At 40.7% G+C, this 17,561-nt stretch overlaps 1 protein-coding gene across 1 annotated transcript in view; it reads left to right on the top strand.

The window, feature by feature from the left end:
- Nucleotides 1-823: 823 nt before the first annotated feature.
- CREG1 (cellular repressor of E1A stimulated genes 1) overlaps nt 824-17,561 on the top strand; it is an 18,479-nt gene continuing 1,741 nt past the window's right edge. Inside the window, exons 1-3 of the mRNA XM_007458096.1 lie at nt 824-1,172; nt 3,972-4,091; nt 5,399-5,583. Coding sequence (XP_007458158.1) covers nt 828-1,172; nt 3,972-4,091; nt 5,399-5,583 — 650 coding nt within the window. The 5' untranslated portion in view covers nt 824-827. The remainder of the gene's footprint in view (nt 1,173-3,971; nt 4,092-5,398; nt 5,584-17,561) is intronic.

Here is a 17,561-nt window from a genome sequence, read left to right as displayed (position 1 = left end):
GGACATATATACGCTACCAAATGTAAAATAGATAGCTAGTGGGAAGCAGCCGCATAGCACACGGAGATCAGCTCGGTGCTTTGTGACCACCTAGAGGGGTGGGATGGGGAGGGTGGGAGGGAGGGAGACGCAAGAGGGAGGGGATATGGGGATATATGTATACCTATAGCTGATTGACTTCGTTATACAGCAGAAACTAATACAACATTGTAAAGCAATTATACTCCAATAAAGATGTTAAAAAACAAACAAATTCGTGCATGGAATCCTGATAATCCCTGAGTGTCTCTGTCTGAGAGACTCCTGGGCCAGGAGTAGTTTATAAGGTGTTAAATTTGGGGGCTTCTATCTGTCCCACTGGGACCCTTCCTGCTCTTCGGTGCGGATATTGAAGTAAACGGAAAGGAGGAGCATACGTGGAAAACGCAGCATTTCCTCTCAGATGCCAGGTAGTCATATCCAAAGGTATTGAAGGAAGGCGTACGGGTGAAGAGACTGGTCCTTTCCTAGTAGTATGACTTAGGCAGCTGCTTAATTTCTCTAAGCCTCCATTTTTCCATCCGTCAAACAAAACAAATCCCATTTAGGACGATTTCCCAATCCTGACAGCGGCGGGGCGGAACGTGAATCAACAGTCGGGTCCCAGCAGGCTGAGGAGCAGGCCTAGGGACACGCCCCGGGACACGCCCCCCCGCCCACCACTCCCGTACTCCGATTGGTTCTCTTCGGAGGGGCGGGGCCGGTAGCGCTGGGCGAGGCCCGTAGCGCTGGGCTAGCCTTGGGCCTCCTAGGTCGCAGGGCTCCGGACTCTCGAAGGGGTCACCGCCATGGCCGGTTGTGCCCGCGGGTCCGCGCGTGCAGTGCTCGCCTTCCTGCTGGCGCCCGCACTGGTGGCCCTGCTGGTGACGCCGGCGCGGGGCCGGGGTGGCCGGGGCCACGGGGACTGGGGCGCCGCCGAGCTGCTGCCGCCCCGCGAGAACGCGGCGCTGGTGGCTCGCTTCGTGACGAACGTCTGCGACTGGGGCGCGCTGGCCACCATCTCCACTCAGGAGGGGGTGCGCGGCCGACCCTTCGCCGACGTCTTATCGCTCAGCGACGGGCCCCCGGCCAAGGGCAGCGGCGTGCCCTACTTCTACCTGAGCCCGATGCAGCAGTCGGTGAGCAACCTGAAGGTGAGCGGGCGGGGCCGTGTGGCTCGGCGGGCCGGAGCGCGAGCCTTTCGACTATAGCTTGAATTCTGCCTGCGAAGGAGAGCCAGCCTCGTAGAGATAAGAATTTGAACCCAGCCCAAACCCCTGCCTCTTCTCTCCCGCGCTGGACGGGCTGACATTGCAGCTTTCCCGTTGTTAGGCAACTAAATACCAGGAATTTCACACACGCCCTCGCCACCGCGCCACGCACTTGGGGCGAATTCTTTACCAGCACCTGGAGGACTTCTCAGCCCTGAGTCGTCTTGGGGCACGGTGTCTCATTAACTGGGCTCTAATTATTAAAAGTTTTACCGGGTGTAGAGGCTGTTGGGTAGTTTAGCGCTTTGTATAAGTGGCTTCGGGATTTCTCTTTGACACCGCTTCTTTTGAGCTAAGGATTTTCCCTTCAGCAGCATGAAGCGAGCAGACAACCTCGTGAATGATTATTGCAGTCTTTAGGCCTCGTGTGCACATAAGCTTCCCCAACACAGGTCATAGAGTGGTGGCCCATGAGCTGATCAGGCCCACAGACTGGTTTTCTTTGGCCCACGCAGAGTTCTCTTTTGTTTTTAATAAGTCCGAATTAATTATCAACATTCAAAAATGGAGATTGCAACTAAACGTCTAAATTTCTAACTTCTTGAAACATTGGAAGCTCTGTGGCACTGGGGGCCAGCATTCTTTGAGCAGAACCAGAAGCAGCTGCCTCCTTAGCCAAGACACATACACCCCCATTCACCATTTGCTTATTCCCAGCCCACTCAGCTCCACTCCCTTAGACATTTGCTGAGAGCAAGCTCATTCCACTCCCACCAGTGCTGTTCAAACTTGGCTGCAAATACAGTCACCTGGGAAGACTTTTAAAAAGGCAATTCCAAGACATTTTACTAAAAACACATTTTTTTAAAAAAACAAGAAAACAAAAAAAACACCCCAAATCCCTCACCGATGCTTCTAATATTGGGGGAGGGCAGTGAGAACCACTGCTATACATGAATATGTTTAAACTTTTGCTGATACTGTCTTCCTCATTTTAGGAAATGTGGAAACTCAAACTCAGAGGTGCAGAGACCCACTTGTGACTAGTCAGCTAATGGCTGTCAGGTGGAACTTGAGCTCAGGTCTTTGACATCTCTAGAAAAAGACAGTGGTGAGGCACTTACCCAGGATTTCAGGTTCGTGATTGCAGTGAAAAGGCATGGCCACATCAGAATTAGTCTGACTCTGATGCCATCAATTAACCAGTCAAAGCTGGTTTCTGCTTTCTACTTTTCCCCTCCTTCTGACCTCTGTCTTCTTCCTGTCGGCTCTTGTGTACCCTACCCACCAGATTTACATGAACAAAATACCACTCAGCATTGCCATCTGCCCAGAAACCTTTAACAACATCTGGCTGCCTAGAGCTGCATAGGGTTCACCTGAGTGTTTGTTAAAAATGCAGATAACCTGGGCTGGGAATGGAGCCCAGAAATCAGCACTTTAACAAGCTCTCCAGGTAAGTGGTTCTTGGAAAGCCCTGACAGATGCCAGCCTATAAAATACAGTCTTGACTCCTTAGCTTGGAGGTGAACCACCCTTACTACCCCCAGCCCCTGACCTCCCCCCACCTTGTCCCCAACCCCCTTCCCTCAGAAAGCCTTTCTTTCAAGCAAATTGGGTTTTCACTACTCCCAGTTGTGTCTTACACTTTCCCAGTTCTGTGTTTTTGCAGTTACCATTCCCTTTACCTTTAATACATCTTCCCACTTTTGTGCTGATTTGACTATCTTATAAGGCTTTCTAGTGTTTCCATTCACTCCAGGCTGTGCTGACATCTTACTCTGAACTTCAAATACACTTAACTGTACCATTCACTTGGCAATTAGTTATGTGCTGCTTTTTGACCTCTTCTGTGTCTTTGTGTTGCATTTAAAAAATTTTATATATGTCTGACTTTTCAACCAGATTATAAACTTACAGAGAAGGGAAAGACCTTATCTGAGTCTCCCCCTCCCCTATTTTTGGTCTCCTATAGTGCCTTACCTAATAGTTTGTCGACAGCAAATATTTGGCCTAATGATTCCAAAGAGATCTCTTTATGGGTCACTGTGAGATGGCACAATTCCCCACACAAGACACTTGGGGTTTAAAACACTAAATACAGCATGTGAATTTTACTGTAATCTGTCAACAATGCCTCTTATGAAGCTGATTTCTGAATAAGAAAGAGTTAGAAATTTTGCTTGCATCACATTTTTAATCTAAGAATTCTCTTATTGCTAGAACAGGAATGAGCAGCTTCTCCAGTTTTGAAATCACATGACAGTTTCTGCTAGCACAAGATAACCAAGAAGCATGATTCAGCTACTTTCTTGCTTAAATTGTACAATTATCTAGTTGAGCCACTGTGGTATTTTTATGCACTAGTTTCACATTAGTCTAATCCTTTAGTTCTTTCAGTGAAGACTACAGATCAGCCTTGTATTTGGGTGATACTGTAATTATAATGCCTCTGGTGAATATGGGACAAATTAAGAGTTTAAGAGAAAAAAAGCTTTAAAATAATTCTTACCAAGTCAATTAATTTTAAATATGAAACAACCTCCAACACACCTTTTTTGGAGAGAGGGTAAAGATCAGTCTCTACCCAAGTAGTAATTTTCCCAAGTGGAAGGTGGTATTTTCCAATTCATTGTTTCATGGAAGAACGGTCAAGCTCTGGGGATGGTATGCAACTTGTGAAATTTATTACCTCTCCAGAGACAGTATTTCACATGAGAGGTCTTCATTTTCTCTCTACAGGAGAATCCATATGCTACACTGACCATGTCTTTGGCAGAGACTAGTTTCTGCAGGAAATACGGATTTGATCCCCAAAGTCCCCTCTGTGCTCACATAATACTATCAGGAACTGTTATCAAGGTAAATAGTTATCCTACAAGAACAGATAGTTTTAGAAGAGCATCATGTTATTAACAATGAAGGAAGAGATATCTTAGAATAAAATAAAATTGATTTGTGGTTGAGATACAGAATTAGAATATGTTCTAGTATGTAATTTCATGAAAGCTAACGGTTTTAATCAGTTGCTTTCATATAGGTGTTCAATAAGATATTTATGAAGAAAATGAACTATTTTTTGAAGCCGAACAGATATAACAGCTATTAAGCGTGTATATGAGGAACATCTGCTCAGCCAAAGTTTATACTCCTGACCATGTTGTACGTTGTACAATATTTCCCATGTTTAGTTTCTTTGTCTCCATATTTTAACAGTGGCTTAGAGCAGAGAGTGGATTTAGTAGGTTAAAAGGGGAGTATCCTTTATTAAATACTAGAAATAAATTTAGACAGTTTGGGGTGAGTGCTAGAGGGAAGAGGTTAAATTAAATCGTGGGAAGGGCAAAGGGTGAGGTGTCATGGGAACTGATCTGATCGCCAAGCAGCAGACCACCTTCTTGACCTTGTCAATCATGAATACCTCAGATAAGTTTTATCTGTGGTCTCAAAATTCTATGTGGATGCATCTCTAGAGTTGAGTGTTCTTCACTGGCAAGAGAAAGAGGGACAGCAGATACTCTTGAGTTCCATTGTGCTTCTTCTAAAGACTTTTATCCTTTGTGTACACTCATCTACGTGTTTAACATGTGCATGTAATGGGATAAAAGTGCTAATGTTACATAGCATAACCACCAGTAGCATTTTATTATAGCACTTTGTGCCAATTACTCTGATAGCTCAAAATTGCTATTTAGCAGTGAAAATTGGTACTCATGATGGTTTCCCACTTTATTATAGTACGTGTTATCACCAACATTTGAAATCTCCATTGTTCTCTGCATTTCTTCAAATTTCCTTTACTTCCTCTTGATTCCTTAAGATCAGAATTTATAGTAGATTTTAAATGTTCTCAGCACGAGGGAAAAAAAAAGAAAAAAAAAAGATGAGAAAAAAATTGTGGCTATGTGTGGTGATGGATGTTAACTAAACTTGTGGTGATTATTTTGCAATGTATGCACATATCAAACATTATGTTGTACACCTAAAACTAACACAATGTTATATGTCAATTATAGATCGTTAATTTTAAAAATAAAAATTAAAACATCAGGATTTATAACTAAATAAACTCTTTAGGATTTGTGGAATGCTAGAATCACACATTCTTAACAGCCAAGAAAACAAAATGTCACTGCTATGAGTAGGTTTATTTTACACATGTCTTTTAGGTGAGTGAAGCAGAAATGGACGTTGCAAGGAATTCATTATTCATTCGACACCCTGAGATGAAAACCTGGCCATCCAGCCATAATTGGTTCTTTGCAAAGTTGAATATAACCAATATCTGGGTCCTGGACTACTTTGGTGGACCAAAAATAGTGACACCTGAAGAATATTATAATGCCACATTTCAGTAAGTATTTACATGTCTTTCATCTTTCTAATATTACAGCCCTTTTAGAAGGTCCTCAACGTTCTAAAGCAAGGGGGTCTTAACCATTTCATGTACCATGGATCCCTTTGGCAAGCTGGTAAGGCCTACAACTCCCCTAGGAATAATATTTTTTAAATGCATAAAGTACACAGGATTACAAAAGAAATCAACTATATTGAAATACCTTTATAAAAATGTTTTATAAAATGCATGGTGTAGTAATATGTTGGCCTTTTAATGAATACATTAAATAATAAGGTCTAGTAGCATGTCCATAACTTTTCTGCACTTTCAGAGTAGTGAGAACTGAATATATTAAGACATCTGCAGCAACTCTACCATGATGTGAGAGTATCTGCGATTTCTATATTTCTGTTGCTGACCGTCACAGGTACACTGTCACCACTGTGGTTTATTGCCTACATTCATCATTGAAAAGAATGATACATTTCAGTTAGAGCTTAATGAAAATGAAAACTTTTTCCATCCCAGTTTTTTCCCATCACAAACCCCCTGAACTCTATCTACAAACTAGGACACCAGGTGGAGATTCTATTATTTTTTCTTCTTTTTGTCTGCACCCCACGGCTTGAAGGATCTTAGTTCCCTGACCAGGGATTGAACCTGGGCCGTGGCATTGAACGCGTGGAGTCCTAACCACTGGACTGCCAGGGAATTCCTGAGACCCCATTTTAAGACTATGCTTCTGGGGCCCTGGGTGGAGCCCAGTTCTGACCCGTGATGGCATTTTCTCATGAGAATCAGACCTGGGTGCTTCCAGACCATGAAGGATCTACATCGAGTCCGAGCACGTGACCCCTGTCCCCTCAACCCCGAGTCTTGTGAGCACCTGTGGAGGTGTGTGGTGTATCCCGCCAGGAAGTGGATACTTAGAGGGAAGGAGTCATGGGAGAGAATGAACGAGAAGAACATAACCTGACGATGGGAAAGGGACAGGAAAGAAGGGTCTGATCAGATTCTTTGAAATTAGGTCAGGGTTCAAATGAAGGAATACAGGGACTTCCCTGGTGGTCCAGAGGTTAGGACTTCGCACTTAGTTCCCCAGTTGGGGAACTAAGATCCTGCAAGCTGCGAGGCATGACCAAAAACAAACAAACAAAACAAAACAACCCCCACCCAACAAAAAAAACCAAATGAAGGCATACAAGGGACTGATACTTTTCCCAGGCGACACAGGTCACTGTGGCATGTCTGGCAGCCTCAAGGTCTAGTGGATGGTGATGACAATAACAGTAGCAGTAGCGTTTGTTGAGCATTGCTGGCTGGTGCTGCACTGGCAGCTTTACATGTCTGAACTCACTGAACTCTCACTGCAATCCTATGAGGTAGTGTTTTTCTTCATTTATGAGATAGAGAGCTGATGTGCAGAAAAGAAAGAAACTGGCCTAAAGCCTTACAGCCAGTAAGCAATGGTGCTGGGATGCAAACCCCAGCATTCTAGCTCCACAGCCCTCAACTTGCTTCTAACCAAGATGTTTTGCTGCCCCTCTGGTTACCTAACTGGCAGCTGGCCAGGCTTCAATTCCAGTGTAATTTAAACACTTGCTACTTGTAACAGACAGACTGCTGTTTGTGGAGATTAGGGTGACATGCTAAGCTAGACCTGTAGGTTGCAGTTCAGGTTTGGGTTTAAATTCTCAGCATTTGTGTATTCTGTCTTATTCTATTGTAAAACAGTTCTGTGGTGAACTGTTGACTTTCCACCATAATTGTAAGTCTCTTCACAGCAAAGCTCAGGTTTTAGTTTTGGTTTTTCATTCCCAACTGGACCTAGGGCAGTACATGGCACAGAGCAGGTGTTTAATAAGTACTGGCTACTTGTCAGGCTGATCCTTTGAGACAAAGATTCTCGACTTCCTTGTTTGAATAAAGAATCTAACAGTCATGGTGTTTGTTCCACTGCCGTGCATGCAGGAGAAGAGGCCTGGGCCAGTGATTGTCTCCTGGACATGAAAAGCCATCTTACTTTATAGGAACACAGAGGTAGCAGTTACAACATTATGGCAGGGCAACAAATTATCAAGGAGGAAGGCCAGTAAGATAATAGGCCTGCTCTTTGAGGTTAAAGTTCACTTTTACAGGACATAACAATCTCTGAAGTACAGTTATCTTTGTATAAATAATATGCCCGAGGGCAGTGTTTGCTTTAATAACAAAATAAAACTGGGTTTTCCCATAAGTCTCCATGCTGAATAAGTGAGTAAAATAGATAAATTTGAGGTTCCCACTTAATTAACACAGACGAGTGGGCCTTTTCTGCAGCTCAGAGATAAAAGGGAGCACTCTCTCCTGTCCTTCTGAGAGGAGGACAGAAGACTAGCCCAGGGTGTGACCCCTCCTGAGACAGGACTCCAGAATCCTAGGAATGGGCAGTGACTTGAAGGTGACCTTCCCGAACAGGTGCCTCTGACTCCATTTCAGAGTCCAGGAGTGGGTGCCCCACCATCCCACCCACCAGGTTTGCCATCAGAACTGTTCAGTAGCCCAAGAGAGTATACAATAGTCCTTGCCTTGCTGGACTCATATTGAATGGAAGGTTGATGTTCACCCAAAGTATTTGCACTCATGCTTGAGTAAGCAGTTCTCATAAGTACCAGCAATTGCTTCCTCTCTCTGTTAAGTATGAGCAGCAGGCCTCTGGGCTGCCCACATGTTCCCTGGCAAAGACAGAGGTAATGAGAGGCCACAGCCTATAAGTCTGCCCGCTCTCCCTTACCTGGAGCTGGATTTCCTGATGGCAGTGGTCGGGGCCGCAACAGGAAAATGGGTCAAGGTCACGTCCCCGGCTGGATGCTGGCTGATTGCTGCTCTTTTGCCCTAATGTTCAGGACCCCTTCTGTTCTCGACTGTTTTTGTCTTTTAAACCTTCAGATATTCTTGAATGGGATGATCACAGCAGCCACAGCTGCTGATGAATGTCTCATCCCGGCAGTGATTGCTAAGTGTGTCAGCATCATACTTGGAGAGGAGGAATGATGGCTGAGATGAAGATTCTGCCTAGGCCTGACCCTAAACCAGAACTCAGGAATCTGCATTTTAGCCAACTCAGATGATTCTTTATTTTTTTTATTAAAAAAATTTTTTTATTTGCAAATCATATATTTGATAAGGGGCTAATATCCAAAATATATAAAGAATTCATACAACTCAATAGCAAATAAAACAAACAATCCAATTATAAATGGGCAGAGGATCCGATTAGACGTTTCTCCAAGAAGACATACATGGCTAGGTACATGAAAAGATGCTCAGCATCACCGATCATCAGGAAGATGCAAGTCAAAACCTTAATGAGATATCACCTCACATGTGTTAGAATGGCTGTTATCAAAAAGACAAGAAATAACAAGTATTGGTGAGGATGTGGAGAACGGGGAACCCCTACGCACTGTTAATGGGAATGCAAATTGGCACACCCACCATGGCAAACAGCGTGGAGATTCCCAAAAACTTAAAAACAGAACTAACATATGTTTCCAGCAATTCCATTTCTGGATATTTATCTGAAGAAAATGAAAACCCTAATTTGAAAAGCTGTATGCACCCCATGTTCATTGCAGAATCATTCGCAATAGCCAAGACAGGGAAACAACCTGTGTCCATTGATGGATGGATAGAAAAAGAAAATGTGATTGCTGTATCTCTCTATATAGATATAGGAATATTATTCAGCCATATAAAAGGAGGAAATCTTGTCATTTGTAACAATATGGATGTACTTTGAGGGCATTATGCTAAGTGAAAAAAGTCAGAGAAAAATACTGTATTATATGTGGAATCTAAACAACAAATAAGCAAAGCAACAAAAAACCAAAGCAAAGCAAACTCATAGGTACAGAGAACAGATTGGTGGCTACCAGAGGCAGGGTGGGGTGGGGTGGGGTGGGGTGGGTGAAACAGGTTAAGGGGGTCAAAAGGTACAAACTTCCTGTTATAAAATAAGCAAGTCATGGGAATGTAGTATACAGCATGGTGACTATAGTTTATAATACCATACTGCAGATTTGATGGTTACTGAGTAAGTAGATCTTAAAAGTTCTCATCCCAAGAAAAAAAATTTTGTAACTCTGTGTGATGGATGTTAACTAGACTCCTGATGATCATTTCTCAGTGTATACAAACGTGGAATCATTATGTTGTACACCTGAAACTAGTATGTTATATGTCAATTATACCTCAGTTAAAAAAAGAAATGATTGTATAAGTGTTCAAAAATACAAATGCAGTGTGGCATTTTTTTCTTTTCCTTTTAAATAAATCCTGTATTTAAATCTAAATCTTTTTTTTTGGCTGTGCTGGGTCAGTTGCTGTGTGGGCTTTCTGTAGTTGCGGTGGGCGGGGCTACTCTTTGTTGCAGTGCGTGGGCTTCTCATTGCAGTGGCTTCTCTCATTGCAGAGCACGGGCTCTAGGCATGTGGGCTTCAGTAGTTGTGGCGCTTGGGCTCAGTAGTTGTGGCTCACGGTCTCAGTAGTTGTGGCTTGCGGGCTCTACAGCACAGGCTCAGTAGTTATGGCACACAGGCTTTGTTGCTCTGCGGCATGTGGAATCTTCCCAGACCAGGGCTCGAACCCCTGTTCACTGCATTGGCAGACGGATTCTTAACCACTGTGCCACCAAGGAAGCCCTAAACTTTTTTTTTTTAATATTTATTTATTTATTTATTTGGCTGCGCCGCGTCTTAGTTGTGGCATGTGAGATCTTTGTTGCTATGTGCACGATCTTCGTTGTGGCATGTGGGAACTTTAGTTGTGGCATGCGGGATCTTTAGTTGTGGCATGCTAACTCTTAGTTGCAGCATGTGGGATCTAGTTCCCTGACTAGGGAAAGAATCCAGGCCCCCTGCACTGGGAGTGCAGAATCTTAGCCACTGGGTCACCAGGAAAGTCCCATGGACTTTAATTTAAAGTATTAGATTTTATACTCCAATAAAGATGTTAAAAAAAAAAGCATTAGATTTTAGATTATGGAACATTCATATAATGAACCATAAAGCAGTCATTGGAAGTGATGTAATTAGACATAGACATGTAAAGATGATCATGATATATTAAGTTTAAAAAGCAAGTTACAAAATTGTATGTGTCATAAATGCCATTTAAAAACATATAGTAAAAATAACATACTCTAGTAATAGAAAAAAGTTCTGGCAAGACACATTAAAACCTTACAGTATATAATTCAACAATAAAAGTATAATTAATTCAATTAAAAAACAGGCAAAGGATTTGACATATGTATGAATATTAGTCAGTCATAAAAAAGAAGGGAATCTTGCCATTTGCTACAACATGGCTGGACCTTGAGGGCATTACATTAAGTGAAAAAAATCAGACGAAGAAAGACAAGTCCTGTATGATCTCACTTATTTGTGGAATCTAAGAATAGAAATAAAAAATTTAAAAAAACCCCAAACCCTGAACTCATAGATACAGAGAACAGATTGGTGGTTGCCAGAGGTGGGAGGTGGGCGGGGGTGGGTGAAATGGGTGAAGGGGGTCAAAAAGTACAAACTTCCAGTTATAAAATAAGTCATGAGGATATAATGTACAGAATGGTGACTATAGTTAATAATACTGTGTTGTATGTTTGAAAGTTGCTAAGAGAGTAGATCTTAAAAGTTCTCATCACAAGGAAAAAAACATAACTATGTGCAGTGATAGAAATTAAGTAGCCTGGGGTAATCATTTTACTATACATACATATTTCAAATCTTTATGCTGTGCACCTGATACTAATGTTACGTGTAAAATAAGCATAATACAAAATATACAGTTAGAAGGAGCAGCAAGAAATATGAAAATCTGAAGGAAGAAGAAATTACTTCAGCATAGTGGGATTAGGGAAGGTTTCATTGGAAGAGTTAGCATATGAGTTGGGCCTTTTAAAGATAGCAATTTGATATGTGTGAAAGGAAGAGACAGTGTGCTAGGCAAGGGAACAACATAGATTTAAAAAAAGAGCAAGGAATTGTGAGATGGGGTCAAAGAATGGTGTTTAGTTTCACTTGGAGGATGGTAGAAGGTAATTTCAGAAGGTAGGTTTGGGCCAGTTTGTAGAAGGCGTTGAGTATGAGATTAAAATGCATGTATTACTTTGGATTAGGACAGAAGGATGTGTATGCTATTTTATGGTATGAGTGAAATGACCTCGCCCACAGCGTTAGTCAGGAGGGTCCAAGTTATGTCTCTTACGTTGTTAAGAGATGACATTTAAATTTCAGTGGCTTAAGAAAACAAAAGTCAAAGGTTTATTTTTATTTATCCAAATTCTGCCATGGATTTGGGCAATTCTCCAGGACAATTATCCTCTGTGTGTTGGCTGGCTCCGCAGTCTGGTGTCTGTGGACCCTGTGGAACCTCCATGTTAACACAGGCTTCCACAATGGCTGTTGCAAGAAAAAAGTTCTGAAAGCTTACCCATCTGGAACTAAGTTACTTTGTTCTAGAAGCCACACATGCGCTGCTTCTGCTTACAGCTCATTGGCCAGACGAGTACCGTGGCCCTTCCTAATGCAAGCGGGGCCTGGGAAGTATGGTCTCTGTGTGTCTGGAAATGGGGAGGACATGGATATGGAGGAGCCCTAGTAATGTCCACCACACCCAGACTGGCAGAAAATCACTGTGATTCAGAGCAAGATTGTATTTACAAACAAAATAGAGATACTTAAGGTTTCTAATACTCTATTAACAGACATTTCCCCATCTGTTGCATTTACAACTTTCAAATGAAGGGAATATTGTTTATAGTTTATCCACCCACAACACATAATGAGAGGAAGATAGCTACTTATTTCTGTAGTCTGCCTGTTATTATCTCTAGGGCAGCATAAATTGGTGTATGTTGTATGGGGCATAAGCTCTGCCAACACACAGCTGACACCTCACTTGGCTTCAGCTGCAAGCTGCAGTCTAGCCATTATAGACCACATCTTCCAAAGGACACCTCCTCATCAGAATGTGATGAGAGAGAAGGCCATGCTTAAGGAAAGAAGAACATTGATGTAATGTGTATGCATACAGTCGCCTGTATGTGGTGTGAACATGTTACATGATCTACATAAACGGAACATATTTTGAGAATGGAATGTAGAGCTAGTATGGCTTAGTCAAAAGTGCCTGAGCTTTGGAGTCAGAAATCAATAAGCTGCAGTCTTAACTGTATGAACTAATTGCTCTGTGACTTCGAACCTCAGTTTCTCATCTTTTTTTTTTGTTCATACAAAAACACAGTGTATTTTATTTTTACAAGAGATAAATAAACTGACACCAAGCATTGTAAATGGATGACCACAACAAAAGCAACAATGATTGCAATTACCAAACACCGAAACACACACTATGTCATAATATTGACATTCAGTCCAGGAATCCTCCACTGTAACAGCTCCTTTACTTTGCAGTGAAAATTGATTTGTATATTTTTTGCCTCTGAGTCTTTGTGGGATTTTTTTTTTTAATTCAAACAGAAAGTCACAAAAATTATAATCATCCTCATCAGTTCACTCAGTCCCATGTAATTATTTTTTTTATCTTGATCTTTTGTTAGCACTTTTATGAATTCATCAGTTTTCCATTAGAGTTCTGAAAATGCTTATTCATTCAGTTTAGCAGTATAGTCAGTTACCAGAAACCTGTAATTGTCAGAGTCTTTTCCATGAATTCCTTGAAGATGAAACCCTTTTATAGGAACATATTTGCAAAAGTATCAGAGTACACCCAGAACTGTCTGTAAATGACAAAAGACTTAAAAATGACCACGGTTAAAGATTTGATGAAAGTTCATAATAATGCAATTAACAAGGAAATTTAGTTATTTCTGAGATATACATTTTAAAGTAATTACTAGAATTATGACTTATATCATTATACCAGAACATATAAGACTTTTAGAAATTTCATGTAATGTCTGAAACATTTATATTAACATATTTCCATACAAATAACCCAAAGAAAGTTTAGTATTAGTGGTTTCTTTGTTTTTTTATACTGCAGGTTCTTATTAGTCATCAACTTTATACACATCAGTGTGTACATGTCAATGCCAATCGCCCAATTCAGCACACCACCATCCCTACCCCACCACGGTTTTCCCCCCTTGGTGTCCATACATTTGTTCTCTACATCTGTGTCTCAACTTCTGCCCTGCAAACCGGTTCATCTATACCATTTTTCTAGGTTCCACATTCATGCGTTAATATACGATGTTTGTTTTTCACTTTCTGACTTACTTCACTCTGTATGACAGTCTTTAGATCCATCCACGTCTCAACAAGTGGCTCAATCTCGTTCCTTTTTGTGGCTGAGTAATATTCCATTGTATATATGTACCACATCTTCTTTATCCATTCCTCTGTCGATGGGCATTTAGGTTGCTTCCATGACCTGGCCATTGCAAATAGTGCTGCAATGAACATTGGGGTGCATGTGTCTTCTCGAATTATGGCCTTCTCTGGGTATATGCCCAGTAGTGGGATTGCTGGATCATATGGTAATTCTATTTCTAGTCTTTTAAGGAACCTCCACACTGTTCTTCACAGTGGCCGCACCAATCCACATTCCCACCAACAGTGCAAGAGGGCTCCCTTCTCTCCACACCCTCTCCAGCACCCGTTGTTTGTGGATTTACTGATGGTGCCCATTCCAACTGGTGTGAGGTGATACCTCATTGTAGCCTTGATCTTCATTTCTCTAATAATCAGTGATGTTGAGCAACCCTTCATGTGCTTTTTGGCCATCTGTATGTCTTCTTTGGAGAAATGTCCACCAGGTCCTCTGCCCATTTCTGGATTGGGTTGCCTGCTTCTTTAATATTGAGCTGCATGAGCTGTTTATATGTTTTGGAGATTAATCCTTTGTCCGTTCATTCATTTGCAAATATTTTCTCCCATTCTGAGGGTTGTCTTTTCGTCTTGTTTATGGTTTCCTTTGCTATGCAAAAGCATTGAAGTTTCGTTAGGTCCCATTTGTTTATTTTTGTTTTTACTTCCATTACTCTAGGAGGTGGATCAAAAAGAATCTTGCTGTGATTTATGTCAAAGAGTGTTCTTCCAGTGTTTTCCTATATGAGTTTTATACTGTCCGGTCTTAATTTAGGTCTCGAATCCATTTTGAGTTTATTTTTGTGTATGGTGTTAGGGAGTGTTCTGATTTCATTCTTTTACATGTAGCTGTCCAGTTTTCCCAGCACCACTTATTGAAGAGACTGTCTTTTCTCCATTGTATATCTTTGCCTCCCTTGTCATAAATTAGTTGAACATAGGTGCGTGGGTTTATCTCTGGGCTTTCTATCTTGTTCCATTGGTCTATGTTTCTGTTTTTGTGCCAGTACCGTATTGTCTTGATTACAGTAGCTTTGTAGTATAGTCTGAAGTCAGGGAGTCTGATTCCTCCAGCTCCGTTTTTTTCCCACAAGACTGCTTTGGCTATTCGGGGTCTTTTGTGTCTCCATACAAATTTAAAGATAATTTGTTCTAGTTCTGTAAAAAATGCCATTGGTAATTTGATAGGGATCGCATTGAATCTGTAGATTGCTTTGGGTAGTATAGTCATTTTCACAATATTGATTCTTCCAATCCAAGAACATGGTATATCTGTCCATCTGTTGGTATCATCTTTAATTTCTTTCATCAGTGTTTTATAGTTTTCTGCATACAGGTCTTTTGTCTCCCTGGGTAGGTTTATTCCTAGGTATTTTATTCTTTTTGTTGCAGTGGTAAATGGGAGTGTTTCCATAATTTCTCTTTCAGATTTTTCATTAGTGTATAGGAATGAAAGAGATTTCTGTGCATTAGTTTTGTATCCTGCAACTTTACCAAATTCATTGATTAGCTCTAGTAGTTTTCTGGTGACATCATTAGGATTCTCTATGTATAGTATCATGTCATCTGCAAACAGTGACAGTTTGACTTCTTCTTTTCCAATTTGTATTCCTTTTATTTATTTTTCTTCTCTGATTGCTGTGGCTAGGACTTCCAAAACTATGTTGAGTAATAGTGGTGAGAGTGGACATCCTTGTCTCATTCCTGATCTTAGAGGAAATGCTTTCAGTTTTTCACCATTGAGAATGATGTTTGCTGTGGGTTTGTCACATCTGGCCTTTATTATGTTGAGGTAGGTTCCCTCTATGCCCACTTTCTGGAGAGTTTTTGTCATAAATGGGTGTTGAATTTTGTTAAAAGCTTTTTCTGCATCTATTGTGATGATCATATGGTTTTTTCCCTTCAGTTTGTTAATATGGTGTATCACATTGATTGCTTTGCGTATATTGGAGAATCCTTGCATCCCTGAGATAAATCCCACTTGATCATGGTGTTTGATCCTTTTAATGTGTTGTTGGATTCTGTTTGCTAGTATTTTGTTGAGGATTTTTTCATCTATATTCATCAGTGATATTGGTCTGTAATTTTCTTCTTTTGTAGTGTCTTTGTCTGGTTTTGCTGTCAGGGTGATGGTGGCCTCATAGAATGAGTTTTTGGAGTGTTCTTTCCTCTGCAATTTTTTGGAAGAGTTTGTGAAGGATGGGTGTTAACTCTTATCTAAATGTTTGATAGAATTCACCTGTGAAGCCATCTGGTCCTGGACTTTTGTTTGCTGGAAGATTTTTAATCACAGTTTCAATTTCATTACTTGTGATTGGTCTGTTGATATTTTCTGTTTCTTCCTGATTCAGTCTTGGAAGGTTATACCTTTCTAAGAATTTGTCCATTTCTTCCAGGTTGTCCATTTTATTGGCATAGAGTTGCTTATAGTAGTCTCTTAGGATGCTTTGTATTTCTGCAATGTCTGTTGTAACTTCTCCTTTTTCTTTTCTAATTTTATTGATTTGAGTCCTCTCCCTCTTTTTCTTGGTGAGTCTGGCTAATGGTTTATCAATTTTGTTTATCTCCTCAAAGAACCAGCTTTTAGTTTTATTGATCTTTGCTATTGTTTTCTTGGTTTCTATTTCATTTATTTCTGCGCTGATCTTGATTTCTTTCCTTCTGCTAACTTTGGGTTTTGTTTGTTCTTTTTTCTCTAGTTCCTTTAGGTGTAAGGGTAGATTGTTTATTTGAGATTTTTCTTGTTTCTTGAGATAGGCTTGTATAGCTATAAACTTCCCTCTTAGAACTGCTTTTGCTGCATCCCATAGGTTTTGGATCATCGTGTTTTCTTTGTCGTTTGTCTCTAGGTATTTTTTGATTTCCTCTCTGATTTCTTCAGTGAACTCTTGGTTATTTAGTCATGTATTGTTTAGCCCTCATGTGTTTGTGTTTTTTACGGTTTTTTCCCTGTAATTCATTTCTAATCTCATAGTGTTGTGGTCGGAAAAGATGCTTGATATGATTTCAATTTTTTAAAATTTACTGAGGCTTGATTTGTGACCAGAGATGTGATCTATCCTGGAGAATGTTCCGTGCGCACTTGAGAAGAAAGTGTAATCTGCTGTTTTTGGATGTAATGTCCTATAAATATCAATTAAATCTATCTGTTCTGTTGTGTCATTTAAAGCTTCTGTTTCCTTATTTATTGTCATTTTCGATGATCTGTCCATTGGTGTAAGTGAGGTGTTAAAGTCCCCCACTATTATTCTGTTACTGTCGATTTCCTCTTTTACAGCTGTTAGCAGTTGCCTTATATATTGAGGTGCTCCTATGTTGGGTGCATATATATTTATAATTGTTATATCTTCTTCTTGGATTGATCCCTTGATCCTTGTCTCTTGTAACATTCTTATTTTAAAGTCTACTTTATCTGATATGAGTATAGCTTCTCCAGCTTTCTTTTGATTTCCATTTGCATGGAATATCTTTTTCCATCCCCTCACTTTCAGTCTCTATGTGTCCCTAAGTCTGAAGTAGGTCTCTTGCAGACAGCATATATATGGGTCTTGTTTTTGTATCCATTCAGCAAATATGTGTCTTTTGGTTGGAGCAGTTAATCCATTCACGTTTAAGGTA

This window comes from Lipotes vexillifer, unplaced genomic scaffold (assembly GCF_000442215.2).
Source record: "Lipotes vexillifer unplaced genomic scaffold, Lipotes_vexillifer_v1.1 scaffold189, whole genome shotgun sequence".
Taxonomy (NCBI): Eukaryota; Metazoa; Chordata; class Mammalia; order Artiodactyla; family Lipotidae; genus Lipotes; species Lipotes vexillifer.
Note: the sequence above shows the minus strand (reverse complement) of the source record. Positions and strands in the feature narration are given on the sequence as shown.